Below are 19,965 nucleotides of genomic sequence, written 5' to 3'. Positions count from 1 at the left end.
CTGATATCTATATAGATATTGTTCAACTTGAAACAAACCAGCTTGACCATTGGTTTCACAAGTGCAAATGCTGTAGTGTGCAAATAATTAATAGCAACACAGAAAAAAATCAGATGACAATTAATATTTTCAATTAATTATTCAGACATTTACTTCACTCAGAGACCTGTCTTAGTTGTGGGTAACATTTAAGTTCAAGTCAAATGTCAAATCATCCCAGTAGAAAATGAAAACGTTTGAAATAAAATTTAGCCAGATTTCATCAGAAAACATTCATTTAGTAAATATTTCCACTCACCATTGTACACACTTCTAAAAATAATGTAAAAACAATAACACATCATATTCATAGAAAAAACTTTAAAATTAAAAAAAGAGAGAGAAAAGAAATAAAACAACAATGTGAAGCCTTAGACAATATAATAAGGCTTTTCTGTGGGTTTCTCTTGATGGTATTAGTTACAACATGGTTATCCCTACAATTGAGAATTCAGTCGTGGTATGAATCCTTGTTTTACTGCCATGCCAAAGCTATGTACAGACGTCAAGATACAATGAGGCACCCAAACATGGATACCATTAGTTAACTGTGAACACACTACCCTCTGGGTTTCCAGTTTTCAAATGACGTTCACATTGTGTTGATCTCGAGTGTCACACAGTTGAAGGATCCCCACTATGTTACAACTTCAAATCTAAAGTGAACCCTGTCCCCACCTACATTTCTATACACAAAATTTTAAAAAATCGAATTCGTCTTCTGATAACATAGACCCTCAAAATTCTCCCGAACTAAATTATCTCTTTCCGACTGGCTTCTCTTCTTTTCCATGGCTCTGTTGATGAGCCTTCAGGTTACTTTCTCTGCCAAAGCTTTTCCCACATGTGGGGCAGGTGTACCGACCAGCACTATGTGCCCTTGCCATGTGGGCCTCCAGCTGCGCAGGTCGGTTAAAACTCTCCTCACACTCTTCACAAGGGTGAGGCTTCCGCTGCGTGTGCTTCTCTTTCTTATGTGCTCGAAGTTGCGCCAGGGAGGCAAAAGTGAGATCACATTCAGTGCAAGGGATCTGCCGGGCCGGCTGAGGAACAGCTTTCTTGTCATCATTTTCTGCTTCATCATCTTCTGCCTTGAGCCCCTGGGTAGATTTGGCTGGGCGTCCTCGTCTTCCTCCTGTCTTCGATTCAGCTGTGGCTGGTGTTGCAGAAGCGTCTTCTGAATTGTTGGTTTCCTCAGGCTCCTCTGCCTCTTCCTCCTTCTTTCGCTTCAGTTTCTTTTCACTGGCAGCTGTGGCCTCAGTTTTCGGCGGTCTCCCTCGACGTTTGACGGCAGCGCTACCGTTGCAGTGCCGGTCACCTGCGTGGTTCTCCTGATGTTGCAGGAGCTCTGCCTCCTCTTCAAACCCCCTACCACATTTACCACACCGGTAGGTCTTTGTGGGATCCTCTGCCTCTTCTTCATCCAGGGGCACGGGGTGCTGGGCCAAACGATGGTTGCGCAAAAGTCCAGGGCTTCGAAACGTCTCGTTGCATTCTTTGCACACAAACTGACGTTCAGGGCATACCTGCCGTCGATGCGTTGTTAACTTGTGGAAAGAAAGTAATGCATGTTGAATTGTTATTAAACATAGGCTTACATTTACAATTATACAAAATCCAAATATAAGCATGGCACGTGTAAATCAACAGTACATAGTTGCCCAAGTATGTTCGCTTGACGTGCTAGAACCAATGAGGTTCATTCTCATGTGTTACGTAGCACATTTGAGCTTCCACAAGAACCAATGAGGTTCATTCTCATGTGTTACGTAGCACGGTTGAGCTTCTGTTTATGTTCGCTGATCAGTGTTTATATGTGAATAAAAGCCTAAATTAAATCTGTTCATCATATTAAGAGTTTCTCTTCAGAAAATCTTGAGACTAAACCGTTTAAATCACATGGATTAGTTTTACAATCTCTTTATGAACTTTTTGAAGTGTCATAGTGGTAGTTGTGTAGCTGTCGAATGAGGGCCAGAAAGCTCTAAGATTTCATCAAAAATATCTTCATTTGTGTACCGAAGATGAATGAAAGTCTTACGGTTTTGGAACGACATGACGGTGACAGGATTTTAATTTTTTTTGAGAGAACTAACCCTTTAAGATACTTTTATACTTTATACTACAAAACAAATGGACAACATTTAATAAAAAATATGTGAAATATATAAGAGAGTCGTTCAAGCATTTTCAGTTCCAATTAATGTAAACCTCATCTCACCTCTGAGAATGTGCGGAAGCTTTCTTGACAGTGTGCACATTTGAAGGGCTTGTCCTCCTTGTTGTGGGTCGACTGATGTTGTGTCAGCTCCTCAGAAGAGGGGAAGGTTCGATCACACACGTAGCATGTGAACAGAGTATCACACTGTTGATGCAAAGGCAACAGGTATGTGAACATGCATCCTTTTCGAATCAAAATAATTTTAATATGTTTGAATGAACAAAAAAAAAAAACAGATTCAGATTTTTGCAGAAGTACCTGCTAAGTTTATGTTATTTTTATTAGTCTATTGAATAAATTAAAATAGATATATGGCGGCATAATTCTTTTGCAAATCATACATCACTACAACAAACTACATGGACTCAAACAACAGTTATATTGCATCCATCCACTATGTTAAAAATAAAAGAGAAGCACAGTGCAAATTAGGGATGCACCGAATATTCGGCCACCGAAAATTTTCGGCCGAAAATGGCCCAAAAGTGCATTTTCGGTTTTCGGCCGAAAGACTTTTATCACCGAAACAATACGGCCGAAATGTTGTGATGATGCAAACAGCAGATACCGCGACCTGCACGTGCTTGTCTGAAGCAACATATCTGCGGTGTGGACGTATTTCAATATATCTGAGAGTGACCCATGGACAGCGATTTTCAAAACACAGACATCCCAAGTCTTGCGAAAGTTCAGGGAGTCTCCCGCGTATTGATAGCGGCTCCCTGATGCCCGCAAATTAGTTTAAATCTCCCGGAATCGCGAGCGAGCATGAGCGCGCATACGTAGCGCGCGCAACAGAGAGAGGGAGCGAGAGACCTTGCGTGTGTGTGCAGAGCAGCCGTCATTTCTCAGAGGTGTGTGTGTTTACCTTAGCTGTTTATGGTTTTTGCAACTCACGTCCATGAGCATATAGCTGCAGATATTATTAAGGGCTATGGCAGTATTGACCTAAATGCACTATGTTTTTATGAGAGAACATTTCATTTTCAAACCTTTCTGCAGGCCAGTAGGCTTTTACATTATTATTTAATGTACACATGAGTGGGGTCAAGTTAAACATTTAATTTTATACTTTGCAATGTGCTAAATAAATATTTGCATAAAATTTGTATTGATTTATTCTTTGAAACTTTAATATTAATTTATGCAATTGCAATGCATTGATTTTAGTAAAGTTAGTACACAGTCATAGCCATAAATGCAATGGTACTAATAATTGGCATCATTTCTTTCGGTGTTTCGGTTTTCGGCCTTGGTTTCCTCTTTTTCGGTTTTCGGTTTCGGCCAAGAATTTTCATTTCGGTGCATCCCTAGTGCAAATAACTACTCCTTCCTCTGAAAAAGCATCTATTTCACCTGGTGGCAATCTCACAGCATTCAGTTTGCTAAGTCTGTCAAATAAAGCTGACATCATAATGTCTGAAACAAAACCACTTGGTAATAGTAAAGTAGATTAAACCAAATACATTTATGTAATTTAATAACATTAACTGATCATTTAAAGTACTTTCAGTCATTTTGACAGACAAAATCTGGTATCTGGTCTACTGGTGAAGAAAAACTCAGAAACAGTTCCCCCAAAATCAAACTGTGAATGTTGTAAATGACTGAATCCCAAATAATCAGATATGTGCTTCTGTGCTATCAAGGTAATGGTTCACTACTAACCTGCTGAAGTTGCTGTTTGTATTCTTCCCGATGACTCTTCTTCATGTGCCTTTCCTTGGCTTTTGAGTTGCAGAAAGTAATAAAACACTGGAAACACTGCAGGCTTTCATGCTGGTCTAAATACACAGAGAGAACGACAAATTTAAACATCGCTATGGAAGGCAATGCCAATTACAAAAGGTGTATACCTAGTGTAACATTAAGACAAAAAAAAATCTAAACGTAGTATAACTTAAAAAAAGAAAAGAAAGGATTTAGGAGTGTGATAAGCATAACAAGATAACATTAATCCAGTAATATCTGGATCCTGGAATATTTTAGTAATCATGTCCTTTCTTTCTTTTCTTTTTTAGTAATCTTACTTCCCAAGACTTGAAAGTAAATGATTCTATCCCTGATTTTAAATCAAAATGCTAGGACACCATTCACCATTACACTATTTGAAAACTGGCATAACACTCACTGCAACAGGTACAAATTAGAAACATGCATTTAAAAGATGGAGGGACATCTTTCCATAACTGATTCCAGTACAAAATCAATGATTTCCCATTACACTTACATGACTGAATGATAGGAGGTGGTGCACGGTTCTGAATGGAGGTGGTGTAGGCAACCTCTGTCTTCTCAGGGGGCAGTTCAGCAGGGGCAGCAGTCTCTCCACCGCCCATTACTATCTCCTCTATGTTCAGTATGTCAGAGTCCATAATGAGGGCTTAAGGATTCAATATACACCTGCTGTAAATTTCACTGTAACGAAGAGACGATAGTCTAGTAAATATACAAATATATAGGGTATAAACATACTAATGTGCATACATCACAAAATGCCATCACCCATTTAAAAAGTGCCACTCAAATTAATAAACAACGTAAGAACGTAATTTAACTGTTTCTACGTACTTCAGCTTTCAGAATGAAGTTGTACAAGTCAACTGAGCCATTAAAACACAGAACATAGCGGGCAAGCTTAAAATAAGATACATTTGCCTACACGCACTAAGAACTTAACAATCACAGCAGTCCAAGAATATTTGTCCATAATATAAAAAAAATAGTTTCATTTTAGAAAACAGTGTTAGGATACCGAACGTCTTCAATCGTGCGTTTTAGAGCCGCCTACCGTTTGTTCGCATTAACTAAGCTATGCTAAGCTACATGCTACCGGCTAACGAGGCCTACATTGGCCTTTATCATCTGCAAACTGAACCAATGCTATGTAGCTAACAAGCTCATTACTTAATATATTGAAATTAGTCCCGCTACCAATGCGCCGATATCAGCCAAAACGAAACTTTAGCGGTTTAAACGGCGCAAAGCTTTTCTTATTTATCAAGCGGCTATTAACATTAGCAGGCTGATGAGTTCGAGGTTAAACTTGTTGTAGAGTAAAAACCAAGTTCGCTAGCCAAAGCCGTATAAAACAAAGCCCAAAAGAGGGAAATATTTATATTTTAAGTTATTTAAATCTGGGTCTTTAAAAAATTATTCAGCAGAATTCTTACCCGAAAGAGAATAACCTTTTTGTCTGGAGGGAAAAGGCATAAGCCAGACATACATATGAAAATAAAGGGGGCGCAAACGTGTAGTCAGTGACCCGCTGCTAGCTAGACTGGAAAAAACCCTGCATCACGTGCCAAGGCGTCCGCTGTACTTTCCATTGTGTTCATGAAAAAGCAGAACAGGTATCGAAATGCCTTGTTTGCCATGCAAAATAAGTCAATTGCTTCTAAAATTAGATACTATTGTTAATTTTGTAGCCCGCATGTAAAATAATTGCATAATATGCAATGATAATAAATATACTATAATCTATATTGTTACATATTTAAATGCATTAAAGTGTTTAGGTTATCACAAGAAGATTGAGCCCATACTATAAAATTTAAAAGCTTTTATTTCACACAAATAAATTGAAGATGATTTCGCAATGCACAATGAGCAGGAACCATAGTAATGAATTATGAAATGAAAACATCACATTCTAAACATGAACCTTTCCTTTTTAGGAAATAAAAAGTAAATAATTCATAGGACATGATCTACTGTTTGCTAGGTGTAAAATACAATAAAATACTATTCATAAAAAGATGATACTTAAATCTTAAAAGTATCTACATAAAAAGAAGATATAACAATCACAATAAAACATTCATTATACATCCAAATGGGTTTAATTGTGTAACAACTACACAACCTGGACAAGAATAGATATAGGTGGCTCATGCTTTGTCATGAGTCATGGTAAGCAATAACTTAACAATTAACCATCTTATTTATGTAAATGAGTAAATGTTATAGTTTAAATGTTCACAGCATGTAATCCTCATGAAGACCCCTGACTGTGAAACTTCAGGAAACAGTTGTGGTTTCGAGAAATGCACAGGAACACACAGCATTTGAGACAACGTACACGTGATGTTCTCTCACAGCCTCCAAATCTACACTTCCTGGCCTCCTCGCCCTCTGCTAGCTGCTCTGGCCAGTGGCCAAAGCCATCGTACCGTGTGTGTACATCCGGCAAAGGGCTCTCAAGAACCTGAGAAGGTCTTGAGTTTGTATCTGGGCCATGTAGTTTGGGAGCAGGAGGGCAGGGGGGTGATGAGTCTTGAGCATCAAAGCCACTGGAGAGAATCAGTGCTTTGGCCACCTCCAAACGAAATGCCATAAGTGATAACAGATCTGTAATATGACTGTAATCTTGCTTATACTGTATCCATGCATTTACCAACACCAGATCGATCAAGTCCCAGAGAACAGAATGTGGCCAACCACTGATTGCTGAGTTTGTGCATGGAGTGCGATAAAGACTTCTCAAGTCACGGTTAAGATTCGCAGCTTTAATCGCTCGCTCAAAGCCACTGACAAGAGATGTTGAGCGCGGCTTCTCCTTTACCACTGCAGAAAGGATAAAGCCATGATGACATCTGAAAAGTTTGAGTTTTCCATCTGAGCTCACAAACTCGTCACCTATTTGCCCTCTTGCCCCACCAACCTTGCCAGCGCTTTGCACACCCGCCTCTAAAAGATGCTCTAGCATAGAAGGTGTGGAAAGCTCTGGTTTGCAAAGAAACACCATCCCTTCATTTCTGTCTTTACCCCTAGAGACCATTTTCTCCACTACATTTTCTCTATTGGAGTCATCTGCACTCAAGTTGAAGTCCACAACCAACCCTCCACCACTTATGACAACTGTGTGAAGTAATGAATGGGTTGGGTGTCTTTGAAAAGGAAGGGGGTACTGGTCGACCCCATAGCTTCCATTTCGCTTCAGTGCCCGACAACCGACTTGAACTCTTCTAATCAATGGCATTACCTTCCACAAATTATCTGCCTTTGAGTTTGCACAATTATGTGCCTCCTCATTACTGTGCACTTCATTACTCTGTCCAGGCTGGTCTTGATTACTTTGTTCAGACTGCTGATCGTTACTCATCTCCATGGAATCTCCACCAGAACTGGCCAGCTTTACTTTACGAGTGAGCTCACAGAATCTTGAAGCCGTCATGGCATCGGAGATCAGAGGTACTCGTGTGCAGTCTTCCCAGTAGAGCTTTGTGCTGGGGAACTTTGTGGTAGGAAAACAGAGGGAGTCTCAGTTTAGTTTATGAAAAAGTAACCATAAGATACAATAAGATAACAATAAGATGGTGACACCACTGATATGACAATTAAAAAAAAAAAATATTATTATATATATCATCCATATATTAATATATATTTACATATGGAATATTTTAAAATTACATTTAAATGAACCATATGAAAAACAATTATGTAAATATTTTTTAACATCACCATTTTAGAATCTGAACTTGGAAATATATTTTCCACAACTTTTTTTTTTTTTAACATTCGTCATGACAAATAAATACAATCAAGAGACAAGCATTGTTTATATATATGCACACTTTTAAACCTTGCACTGATGCTTAACCCAGGAAAATAAAATGAGCAATAAATAACTAAATCATTTACCATGTAGGGGCAATGTTTTTGTTCAAGGCATTTGACAAATTCACATAATAGCAGTAAAAATGTGCAAAACAATATAAAGTCAAATCCATTCATATTACACGTATTTGAAATCTTTTTTCCATGACTAAAATGTCAAGGAAAATGTTTGTCATCATCTTTTGAGAATTATCCATTTATCAGATGTTGTCATGCCCTTGTGTTAGGACTAACCTTCAGAGTTCCCATTGCAATGTGGATTCCCACATACTGTGCAACCTCTTTTTCTGTGACAGGGTTTGCCAGTTTTGATGTTTCCCTTGTACAGACAGAAATTTCATTCCATGTGTCCAAACTAAAATACTGATTAAAATAGTTAATGGGCTTCCAGTTGAGCTGTCTTTCTGGTTCTGTGTGCCTTGTTGGAGAGGCACCCATGGTTCTAAAGAAGAGATAAAAACACAGCTTTTAAAGATTGATGGCAGCATTTCGGCATACCTAGTATCTTATGTTATGCCAACAACACTCACGTTCTGCCACATCTCTCTGTGCCCTTTTGATGTACTGTATCATTACACTGTATTCCATGGTAACAGGACATCACAATGGTTTCAGCTTCTGGTTCAGAATGGACATTATCGGCATCATCTGTGTCTGAATTATCAGAGAGAAATTCTAGAAAGCTCTGGGTTCTCTGCTGTTCAGCACTAACATCACCTACAAAGACAATATAGCACATTCTCAAACTGAGCTCACAGAACAGACCACACATCAAAGCATTAACCTGGCTATTCTTTTATTTACCCTCTTCAGAGTTTGTGTGCAGATGTTGCATGTCCATTTGTACCGAATCCACCCTGATTTCCTTACATTCTTCAATTCCAGATGAAGCCCCTATGTATTACGACTGATCAGTGATAACATCCAAAACAAATGAATTTGATACTGCAAATAATTCCAAATTAAATTATTTAAATACATCTTATAAAATCCAGTATTTTGTCCCCCACCTGCAAGCTCCCCCGAATCTAAGCATGCATGTTCTGCATGAGGAGGCTCCACTAAATGTTCTCGCTCTTCCTCCTTAACAGGATAAAATATACATTGCTTGCTGTAGGTCTGCAAGGGCACTACATGAGAGTCAGAAGAGGTCCCATCTCTGTTCTTATCTGCAAGAGGAATAAAACAATTTTTTTTAAATAGACAAAATGTTGCAGAAACGGTTCATGAGAATACATTTAGTAAAAAATGATACGGTTGTATTATCAAAAAAAATTAAAAAAGAAAGAAAACAAACAGTAATAATGTTGTATGTAACATCAAAGTAATATGAATAAGGTTTAAATAAGCCGTGTTTCCTCCGCAGGAACTTTCCCCAGAAACTGGGAACTTTGGGGTGGTACTTGGTGTGTTTACACCACAGGAACCAGGGTCTAAATGAAGTTCTGACTTCTGAGTAAATATTTCCCCCTCCGAAAGTCCCTGCTCGCAAGGTAGTACTTTTTCGAAGTTCAGGAACTTTCAGGGGTGGGACTTGGGCGCTGAACATGCTGATTGGTTGAGTTCATGCCGCATTTTGATTGGTTGACTCCACGCAGTATTTTATTCAACTACCATCTGTTGCGGTGCGTGCCGTAACAGTCGTCTGCTATTCTAATCAACAATGGAGTTTAAAAAATACGACCAATGGACCAATGACGAGGTTCAGGCTTAATTAAGCTTAAATTCAGAGGATGAAATCCAGTGGGAACTGTAAAGTCGCGCCCAATCCTATGTCACCGGACTATTTGCCTAATCTTCACGGTACTTTAGACCGCATGGAAACAGGTCTGGGGGAAAAAAAGTTCCTAGTAAAAAAGTTCCTGGGACAAATTGTTCCGGGTAATTTCGGTGGAAACTCAGCTATAGGCAAACATTTGCAAACAAGCTGCACCAGATAACATCTGGTAAAAATGTATTTTCTTGATACTGCTGTATTAGAACAGAGACTAACAAATAATTAAGGTCTAATCATTTAGTTAAAACTGACCTTGACATGCAACGCGGTGAGGATCTGTAGGCTGGAGTGCCTGAAACATCTCATTCGTAGTCAAGTGGTCTTCTGCTTTCACAATAAACATCTGTACTCCACGCATCGAACAACTCTGAGCCAAATTTGAAGAACGTTCTTCTATTTTCATGTCAGAAGGTGTGTAAGCTGAAGTCACTTTATTGGCATCCAACTTGGAGTTTGCCTTTAATGAGAATACACAATACACACATACAATACTTAACATGACACAATATATAAGGGGTTTAAAAGTTATTATTCAAATGTTGAAGGACAACATCTAAAAAGTCTGAAAAACAAGCAGAAACCCTCACCCGTCTAATCTGACTCAGGGTGTTTGGATTTTCCATATTTCTCTCACGTGCTGTCAAGTATTTTTCCAATATGATTCCAGGAGAGCTGCCGTCTCTAACCAGCTCTCTAGATGTCTCGAATGATCCATCTTCAGAGTTCACAATGTCCATTACACTTGTGGTAACAGAGTCCAACTCAAAAACTACCTGTTCCTCAGGAGCCTCCTCAGAAGACGATGGTTGACAAGTTTCAGAGGCATTGACTCCATTTCTGTCCGTTTCTTTGTTCTTTCTCTCTGGAGTATCAAGTACACACATATGATAGAGCACTTGGCATTCTTGTGGATCCTTATTTCCTTCAATGTCCTTTTTACTTTTGTTTTCTGTGCTTGTTCTTCTTCCAACCGGTCTCTTGCCCTGGTTTCTTCCAACTCCTTTCTTACCCCTTTTCACAGAATGTCCTCCCATCACTCTTTTCTGATCATCAACTCTCCGTACAAGTACCTCCTCTTCTTCTTGCTTTATCTCTGGTTCAGTAAGAACTTTCTGAGTTAATACTTCATCAGCATCTCTTGCAGACTCTTGAGTCTGAGGACTTGGATTGCTTTCTTCATTTTCATGCTCTTGAGAGACACCTGAAATGTTATTTATCTGAGTGGTATGGTTCTCGTCCTCATTTTGGTCTCCAATCATGACTAAATTGACACCTATTGGCAGTTCTTCTTTAATTTCTTCCTCCAGTTCAGTGTAAGAAGTTTCTGTGATGGTCCCAACCTCATTGCTCTGTTCTTTTTCTGACACACTCTCATTAGCATTTTCAGGTAGCTCCTGGGGCACGATACTTTTGACTAAGGCTGGGGTAGACATCTGTGAAGGGATCTCGCAAACTTCTAAAGGATTTTTCTCAGGAGGTTGCTCAGGTTCAGGAACAATTCCTTCAATATATTTGTCTCCTTCTTGATGCTTTCCTTCAACACCACCAGAAGCAAGTGTCAAAGAAGGAGATGGACTTAATGCTGGGAATGATAGTCTTTCTCCCACAATCTCCCCCACCTCAGACTCCATATCCCAATCTGTTGCAACCTGAATTTCAAAGACATTAGGTGAAATACGCTTTTCATTAGGACCAGGTCTCATGACTCGTTTTTTAACAACAACAATTGTCTCATCGGGGAAAGCCTCCTTTCCAGCGGAGTGCCAGGCCGCCATGTGTTCCTGTAAAGCAGACACTTCTGAGAATGTCTTCCCACAATCCTGGCACCCAAGAGTAAGTTGAGAATATGGAGGGCTCAATGCAATTTCCTGGTCTATTTTTGTAGGCGCTTTGCGTTTCCGTACAATTTTGGGCTTTGCAGACACAGAACCATGGCTGTTCTCAACAGAGGACATTTCAAAAGACAAGGGCTCTCCGTGATACTCCACCAATTTATTTTGAACTGATTTTGCTTTCTTTTGGTGCTCTACATTCAAGGGTTTCCTAGGTGCTTTTTTTGTTTTTTGCAGTACCTTTTTATTGTATTTGCTTGGGGGTGATTTCTCAAGTTCAGTAGCATCCAATTTGTGTACCTTCAGCTGAGGCTGCTTGTGGCCTTTTAATAAGAGCAGAGCTTGTTTCTCTATGTGAGGCACGTCTGAAACATCAGGTCTGGATTTTGCCTTTGTGACCTTATGCTTTGGTAATTTTTGGCAATTCTTCTGAAAATTATTATTTTGGGTCTTTCTAACCTTGGGTTTCTTGGGACAATCGTCTTCAGGTGTTTTACCCTGCTTCTTTTTCTTTCGCACAGGTACCAGTGTTTCATCTCGTTGGACCTCCTGGATAGACTGTGCATTCTTGAGCAAATTGTTCTGATTCTTAATTTTTCTCTTCTGAAGTTTCCCTTGTTGTGCTGCTTCTGGTGCCATCAAAACAGTGTCTGTTGTTGCATTATTAATTTGACCCACTAACTTCACTGCTACTCCTGAAGGACTTTCAACCCCCTTTACTTTATCTTTTTGCACTTTTTGGTTAAAATCCAATTTATTGTCATGCTGAGACAAAATAGGCACTTGATTTTGATCACTAATTTGCTGGTTCTGTTTTTGTTTGGGTTTAGATGTTTTTATTACCTTCGGTTTAGTGGATTTTTTCTTCTCGCTTGGTCCAAATTTAACAACAAGCTTTTTGTTTTTTGTCTTTTCTTTTTTCTTAGTAATCACTTTTGATGAAGTATTGATTTTCTTGGTAGATGCTACCTGGGCATCACATACTTTACTTGCTTCCTTAGTCTCTAGTTTGTCAGCCAATTGTTTCTTAGATCTTTTTTTCTTTGTTGGAATTTTCTTCTGAACAAAAGGGCAATCCTGTAAATTGTCTCTAGTCTGGTTTGGTGTTGGCACAGAGCTTTGTTGAAGGTCAATTAAGATGTTGTTCTGCACAGTGTTGAGGGAATCCGGCTGAGATTGTGGTTCCATCATGGATGGTTCTTTCTCTGACTCAACTTGGTCCTTTTGAGCTTGGAATTGCTTAAGTTCTAGAGGCTTAATTAATTTGCTTAAATCACCCTGTTCACTCACTACCTGTGAGTTTGATTCCACTGACAAGTCTATTGAATCTTGAATTTTAGTAGGACATGCTGTCTCTGCATTGGTAACTGTCTCCTCAGGCATTACTGTGTCGACCGGAACATTGTCCTTTTCCATTGTCCTCTGATGAGAATTAGCTGTTTCAGGTTGAGGAATTAAATGTGGTTCACTGTTTGTTTCTGGAATATGGTCCTCTGCTGCATGTGACAGTTCATGAGCCGAGTCATTCTGTGACGCTTCATACTGTAAAGGTGTTTGATCCAGGATAACCGAAGTTTCAGTTTGTATTGGTATAAGTTCAAGGTGAATTTCATCCATTTGCATTTGGGCCTCTGTTTGTGTCAGTTTAACAGGTGCAACTTGGTTCTCTGAGTTTTCTGATGAAATAATGGTTTCCTCTTGTGACAGAACAGTTTCCTTTTGTTGCAAATCTTCCATCTCTGCTGACACTTGGAGGTTCATTTGCTCTGCTTTTGATGGGCCTGTGTCAGATTGTTCACATAATGTTGGCTGAATGGTTGATTGAGTAAAATTCACATGTAATGGTTGCATTGATGGTTGTGGATGGAGTAACCCAAAGCTTTGTGGCTGCAAAGGCAATATAACCAACTGATTTACTTTCTGTACATTTCCAAGTTTCTCAATTAGTCTTTTAATTTGCTCAGCATCCAGCTTGTCCATTTGCGGTGGTGCTGGTCCGAGGGTCTCAATGAGCAGAGTCTGTGGTTGTCCATTTGCTGTCTGTGTCATAGTAAGTCCAGGTGGTTTAGGTTGTGGCACCAACACAGTGCTACTTTGTGACTCTTGAGAGTGATTATTTTTGATGTGAAGAAGATGTGCTTTAGAAGTCTTGAAGACTGCATCGCACTGTGAGCATGGGAATTTTCGCTCATTTGCTCCTGCAGAAAAACAAAATTAAAAGCATAAATAAATCAAATGGTCAGCACAGCAACATTCTCATTTCACAATCCTTCTAATCATGTTTTGCTGAAAGAAAAGTATTATTAGCAGCCCTGTCTAGGCTCTGCCCCGGTACGGTTCATTAGTCTGGTTGTTTGATGAGAAAAAGGTGAATTGTAGTTGCAATAACCGCGTTAAGAATCTGTACAGCTATTCTGCTGCGCAGAACTGAGGAACAATTGATGATGGCACGGTTTGATCTTCGGCTGACCAATCAGAGGACAGGGGCGATTTATTCCTGCCCATGTGCCGAGATCAAATATTCAAACGGTTTATTCATTTTTCTACCCCTAAATGAAAAATCAAACTGAATTCTTGTTTTTTGTAAAAAAATAAAAATAAAAATAAAAAAAACGAAAAAGGTTTTTCACATTTTTATACTTTCAATATTAAATTAAAATACGACTGAATGAATGACACACTGAATGTTTTGGTCATTTACCTTTAGTTCTCTTTTTCTTTGTGGTGGTTGAAGCATTTGTCTGGTCACCTTTGGTATCTTCTTTGTGATGTTTTTCTAAGTGGTTCTGAAGAGACTTGGATGCAGAAAACTTTTTACCACAGTGTTTGTGTGAACAAACATACGGCTTTTCCGCTGTGTGTACCCGTTGGTGGTATCTGAGCAAAGTAAAGGTTTTGAAAGGCTTGTCACACTCTGAGCAGGTGTATCCATGTTTGCTGTAGTGAATTTTTTTTTTGTGACTTGTTAGCTCACAGGATTGGTAGAAGGCCTCACTACAGAACGGGCACTTGAACCGCTCGTTACCAGTGTGTGTGCGTTGATGGGCCATGAGCTCTGTGGAGGAGGTGAAATGCTGATCACAAACATAGCATGTAAAGAGAACATCTCCCAGCATGCTCTGCTGATATTCTGCAGGGTGGCTCATTTTAAGGTGCCGATCTTTGCTTTTGGAGTCACTGAAGATGATGTGACATTCTAGGCATTGTAGTGAGAGCTGGGATGCTAGAAGTCAGTGTGAAAAAACAAAACAATGCATGTTAGAAAAGAACAAATAGCTAGAGCAAACAAAATTGTACTTGACTTCAAACAGACATGAAACTTTTGTTATAGACTTTACTACCGCAATTGTGACGTTTTCTAAGTAAAATGGCTATTGAATAAAAAAATAAAAAGCTGTGACTTGATTTTATACAATGGTTGTTGATCGTATTGTGAAAAGCGAGCATTGCATATTGGAGGGGAAAGATTTGAAATTGATTGGCCTAACTGCAGCAGAGAGAAGTGAATCACAGAAAGAGTGATATATATATATATTTTTTACAATTTAATCCTTCAAAATAAGACCAGTAGCGTGCATTAAGGAAACAATATAAATTTTGATTTCATACATTTATAAATATATGAGGACCATAACAATGGCTCTTCTAGGAAAACACACATAAGTGTTGAAAAACTTACAGGTGAGAGGTATTACTTTGGCCATGTCAAGTTTTAGAGGGTTAAATTTGTCCTTCTTTGGAGGGATGTTCTTTCTGTCGGCATTGTGTGCTGTACTTCCAGTTGATGATTTAGAGTTGGCACACATTTTTGGTGTTTCATTAGAGCTCATGGGCTCTTCAGGCACACAACTTGCAGCATTAGAGTCTGATGAGCCAGATTCGTTGAATGCACGCTCACATTCCACTTCTGTCACAGTATCTGAACTCGACTCAGCCAGACTTGACTGATTTTCACAATGCAATCCTTCAACATCAGCAGTTTCATCTGTTTCCTCTATAACGGCTTCAGGTTGTGTGCTGTCATCTTGTGTTGCCACAGGAAAAGCACAGTGCTCCACTGTTTCCTCAACGGGGGTTATAGGTTCAATTATTGGTGGTGCTGGGACATAGAGGTCCAGTTTCAACTCAAGACCACTGGTTTGATCTGTACTCTCTGTAGCCTCTATTCCATGTACAGTACTATCTAATGGTGCTTCCAAAGGAGACGGGTGGTCTGAAAGTGAAAGGTGCTCATTGTGCAGATTTGCTTCAGGAGCAGATGGTTCACTGAGTGGGTCATTAGCATGTTCCATGATGCTTAACTTCTGATGTGAAACTCAATGTACAATTGAACTCAGATCTCTAAAGTTCTCCTAAAATAGAAAGAAATTATGCAGGTTAACTAATGAAGGTAAGAGTACATAGGTTACATAGTACATAGATTGTACTATGTAAATATCTTTAATCATTAGCATGGTAGAGGAAGTGTGTCTATTAAGCCCAGTCATCATAACTAAGTTTCTTAAAGATATTTAAACACACTTCTAATAAAGTGGGACTGTAATATTAATCTTTCATCTAAACATCATAAAGTGACTAAATTAAATTGCTTTGTTATTTCAACCTTGACAAGATAATTTAAGCCCACCTGTTTTCTAAAAAAGCCCACAATGTATTTAAGTGTAAATGCTTCACATTTGATTAAATAAACAATTATTTTTTGGTGAATAATCATTAATCACTAATTGCACAAAACTGCACAAATGTATTACAGTTATATATGACATGCATCAGCATCCATTTAACATTAACCAAACATAAGTGGTCAGTCAAAACTTTTTATCTGCATGTTTCTTTTATCTTGCCATGGCCTCTGTCTGCTTTCTCTCTGCTACTGTATTTTCTATGGCTATGCATCCAACTGGTCGTTCACTCTCAGAAACAGGGCCTTCTCCTATGAACTATTTATTCTTTTATTTTCAGGCCCCATTCTCCTTGGTCCCCATAATGAGAAAAAGCAATTAAATAAAGTTCACAAATTGAAAGTATACATTTTAGGGATACTCCGATCAGGATTTTTGCAGCTGTTACGGACAACTAATTTTCTCGTCATCACGATCGACCAATACCAATCCAGATCATTCAAGCTTTATATAATATAAGCTCTCTGTTGACTGTCACTGTTCACTTTCTTTTTTTAGATAAAGTAATACCACAGATGTTGCCTTGGTTAAATTATTTACAGTAATGTTGTAATTGTTGTTATAAATAAGTACAACAGATATACATTTTACAATAACAATTTTAAAAGGACTTTTAAAACAGAGCTTATACAAAAAAACTATCTATTATAGGATACTTTGGTTATTAAGGAGCCTTTATTTAAACCCAAATAAATTTCTTTCTTCTGTTGTGCACCGGCACTGGCAATACGGACACAGCCACGGAAACCAGCACAGACACCGGCACAAATACGGAAACCGGCACAGACACTGGGACAGACACCGGCACAGACACTGGCACGGACACTCTGACGGACACCGGCACGGACACTGGGATGGACACACCTGCACGGACACCAGAACCCGCATGGACACGGACAACGGCATGGTCACGGACACCGGCATGGTCACCAACACGGACACTCCGGCACGGAGACCGGCATGGGTACCGGCACGTACACTTGGACGGACACCGGCACGGAAACCAGCACCGGCACGGACACACTGGCAAGGTCACCGTCTATGGCACGGACACGGACACCAGCATGTCACCGTCTCCGGCATGGACAAGAACACCGGCATGGTCACCGTCTCCGGCACGGACACTGGCATGGTCACTAACAAGGACATTCCGGCACGGAGACTGGCATGGGCACCGGCACGTACACTTGGACGGACACCGGCACTGAAACCAGCACCGGTACGGACACACCAGCACGGTCTCCTGCACGGACACCGGCATGGGCGCCAACACGGACACACCGGCACCGTCTCCTGCGAGGACACCGGCACAGTCACTGGGATGGATACATCAACAAAGACACACCAACATGGACACACCTGCACGGTCATGGTCACCGTCTCCGGCATGGACAACGGCACAGACACAGGCACGGACACTGGGATGGAAACCGGCACGGACGGACACATCAACAAGTACACACCTGCACAGCCATGATCACCGTCTCTGGCACGGACACCGGCACAGACACCGGCACGGGCATGGACACATGGACACACTAACACAGACACCGGCACAGACACCGGCATTGGCACGGTCACCAGCACGTTCACCGGCACAAACACGGACACCGAGAAGGACACCTGCACGTACACAGACACCTGCACGGACACACCGAGACGGACACCTGCACGGACACACCGGCACGGAACCAGTAACCAGGCGCTGTTTGACAGGCTTTTAGATGTGTGCTTCGGGTGTATGTGCTCAGAAAAGTGCATGTTAGAACAACGCATCAGTAAGCGAATGAAATTTTTAACCAGCAAGGCTTTAAAGCACATGCAAATAATGAACTTTTGTGAATTGCAGTATCGCGTGAATGTAACTCAACCTCTGCGTTAACACGTGATGTGAATGTAGGTCGCATTGTACAGTATGTTCGGACAGAGGCGCCAAAACTGCAACTGATATAACACACTGTAGCACGATACTACGATATTTCTTCAAAAGCAGATCGTGGAGACATTTTAATCTTAATCAAAAAAAGGTACTATACGGTTATCCGGACCACACCACACGTAAATAATTAATCCGGGTTATCCGGACCACACGTGACCACGTGAGAAATAGGTGTGGTCCGGATAACCGTATAGTACCCAAAAATTTCACGAATATACTGTATGAGTTAACCTGAAGAAGAACAATGCAGGTGATCACATGCGCTCAGTTTCCCTGTCGCTGTCTGCTGTGTGTGTGTGTGTGTGTGTGTGTGCCCTCTAATGATCTACAACAAGCTTTGCCTTTGGTGATAACCAAGCAAATATTTAATAACTACAATATTAATATCTTTCTAGAAATGACATCAATAGTAGAAACTGTTGGTCAAAAATTTACATTTACATAAACTTGACAACAACTGTGACTTTCAGATGCCATCTTTAATTTTAGCTAAACTGTCACGGAATGGAAAGCACAGGATTGTGGGATATCAAAGGCAGCGAAGGATACATCAATGCTGCCTTCAAAAATCGATCAGATGAAGGTATCTCAGGAGACAGGAAGTGAAGCTAACATTGGATACGGACGTGCCTTGATGCCTTCCTACCTTGGAATGCATACTCCGAAGGCAGCATTTTTTAAGCTTTTGGACGCAGCCTGTAGTTGAGCTAAAAAATAAAGATGCCGTTTTAACGTTGAGATTGGCTGCATCTACGATCAACTCCTAAATTAATCAGTGTTTTTAATCGAATCGGTTTAATGAATTAATGTTTCAATGATTAAAAAAAGATGTTCTCTTGTATTGATGTAACCTACAGAAAGAGTCAATGAACGATCCCCACCACTACCCGACCCGACTGACAGCCTTTCTGGAACACATTCAAGCAGAGTAGGCTAATACAAACAACGGAAAGTGATTTTGGACTATACATCAATCAAACTGTAACAAATTAATGTAGAAGTCGTCTAGGTATGGTGTACGCTACAAATAATCCAGTGCAAGTGGATACTGATGTCACAAATCTGCCGTCTATGAAGGTACATCACCACTAGGTTTTGAGACACAGCCCACTGTGCAGGGTTAAACTAAACTGAACAACGAATGAAAGGGAAGTCGAAATAAAGACGACTACAAGAAAATAGCTGTTTACTCTCACTCGTGCAGTGGTTATATCCTTCAATGTTTCGCTAATATGCGGTTTTACTGTTCTAACCCATTGTGTGCAAAACTGCCTCTTATATGGCGCGTGTCTGTGCGTGGTTGTGTGCAGAGCCATAAAGGCATGACTGCATAGCTCTGTATTAACTAATATAAGCCCCAAACTCACCGATTTATTTTTTTTCTTTCTCCCAGCATCTTTCCAATGCAGTATTTTCTTGATAACCCATTGGTTGCGCCTTTATCTAATGGACTTTATGCGAGGTCGCCATATCACAACACTGGGATGCAGGTTGTGTGACGTCACGCAGAGACTCTATGTGGGAGTTGTAGTTCACAAAAATAGAATGTTGTAGTCTTTAAAATAAATAGCTTATTAGTTCCTCAGAAAACAAAACAAAAAAACACTGATGAGGCACAATGTAGAGGTAAGTTAAAGATATTTGAATATGTTGTGGATATCGGATGATTTTATTGGACATTGCGGTCATACAAGCATTTTATGAATTTTGCATATCTAATATTTGCATATTATCAAAATGTATTGTGCACTGTCAACTGAGCAGTGTTTCTACAACTGTATCATATCTTCCAGCAATATGGGTAATGCTTGGTAATAAGTTCACATATTCAAATAGGATTTATCACTAGGTGT

General features: G+C 39.9%; 2 protein-coding genes across 2 annotated transcripts; both read right to left on the bottom strand.

Moving 5' to 3' along the window:
• Positions 1–109: 109 nt before the first annotated feature.
• On the bottom strand, positions 110–5,639 carry znf576.2 (zinc finger protein 576, tandem duplicate 2). The gene is made up of 5 exons (XM_084385896.1): positions 5,434–5,639; positions 4,491–4,678; positions 3,929–4,044; positions 2,261–2,404; positions 110–1,586 (listed from the first exon to the last, which is right to left on the bottom strand). The coding sequence occupies exons 2-5, from the start codon at positions 4,633–4,635 to the stop codon at positions 798–800; spliced, it is 1,194 nt and encodes a 397-aa protein (XP_084242022.1). The 5' UTR covers positions 4,636–4,678; positions 5,434–5,639; the 3' UTR covers positions 110–797.
• Positions 5,640–5,807: 168 nt separating this feature from the next.
• znf576.1 (zinc finger protein 576, tandem duplicate 1) lies at positions 5,808–19,659 on the bottom strand. The gene is made up of 10 exons (XM_084385738.1): positions 19,480–19,659; positions 15,171–15,843; positions 14,193–14,714; positions 10,247–13,689; positions 9,912–10,116; positions 8,893–9,051; positions 8,687–8,776; positions 8,413–8,599; positions 8,117–8,324; positions 5,808–7,496 (listed from the first exon to the last, which is right to left on the bottom strand). The coding sequence occupies exons 2-10, from the start codon at positions 15,781–15,783 to the stop codon at positions 6,255–6,257; spliced, it is 6,669 nt and encodes a 2,222-aa protein (XP_084241864.1). The 5' UTR covers positions 15,784–15,843; positions 19,480–19,659; the 3' UTR covers positions 5,808–6,254.
• Between the last annotated feature and the right edge of the window lie 306 nt (positions 19,660–19,965).

This window comes from Rutilus rutilus (genome assembly GCF_951802725.1).
Source record: "Rutilus rutilus genome assembly, chromosome: 17".
NCBI lineage: Eukaryota > Metazoa > Chordata > Actinopteri > Cypriniformes > Leuciscidae > Rutilus > Rutilus rutilus.
The sequence above is the reverse complement of the archived record's forward strand: the minus strand, read 5'-3'. Positions and strand labels throughout refer to the sequence as shown.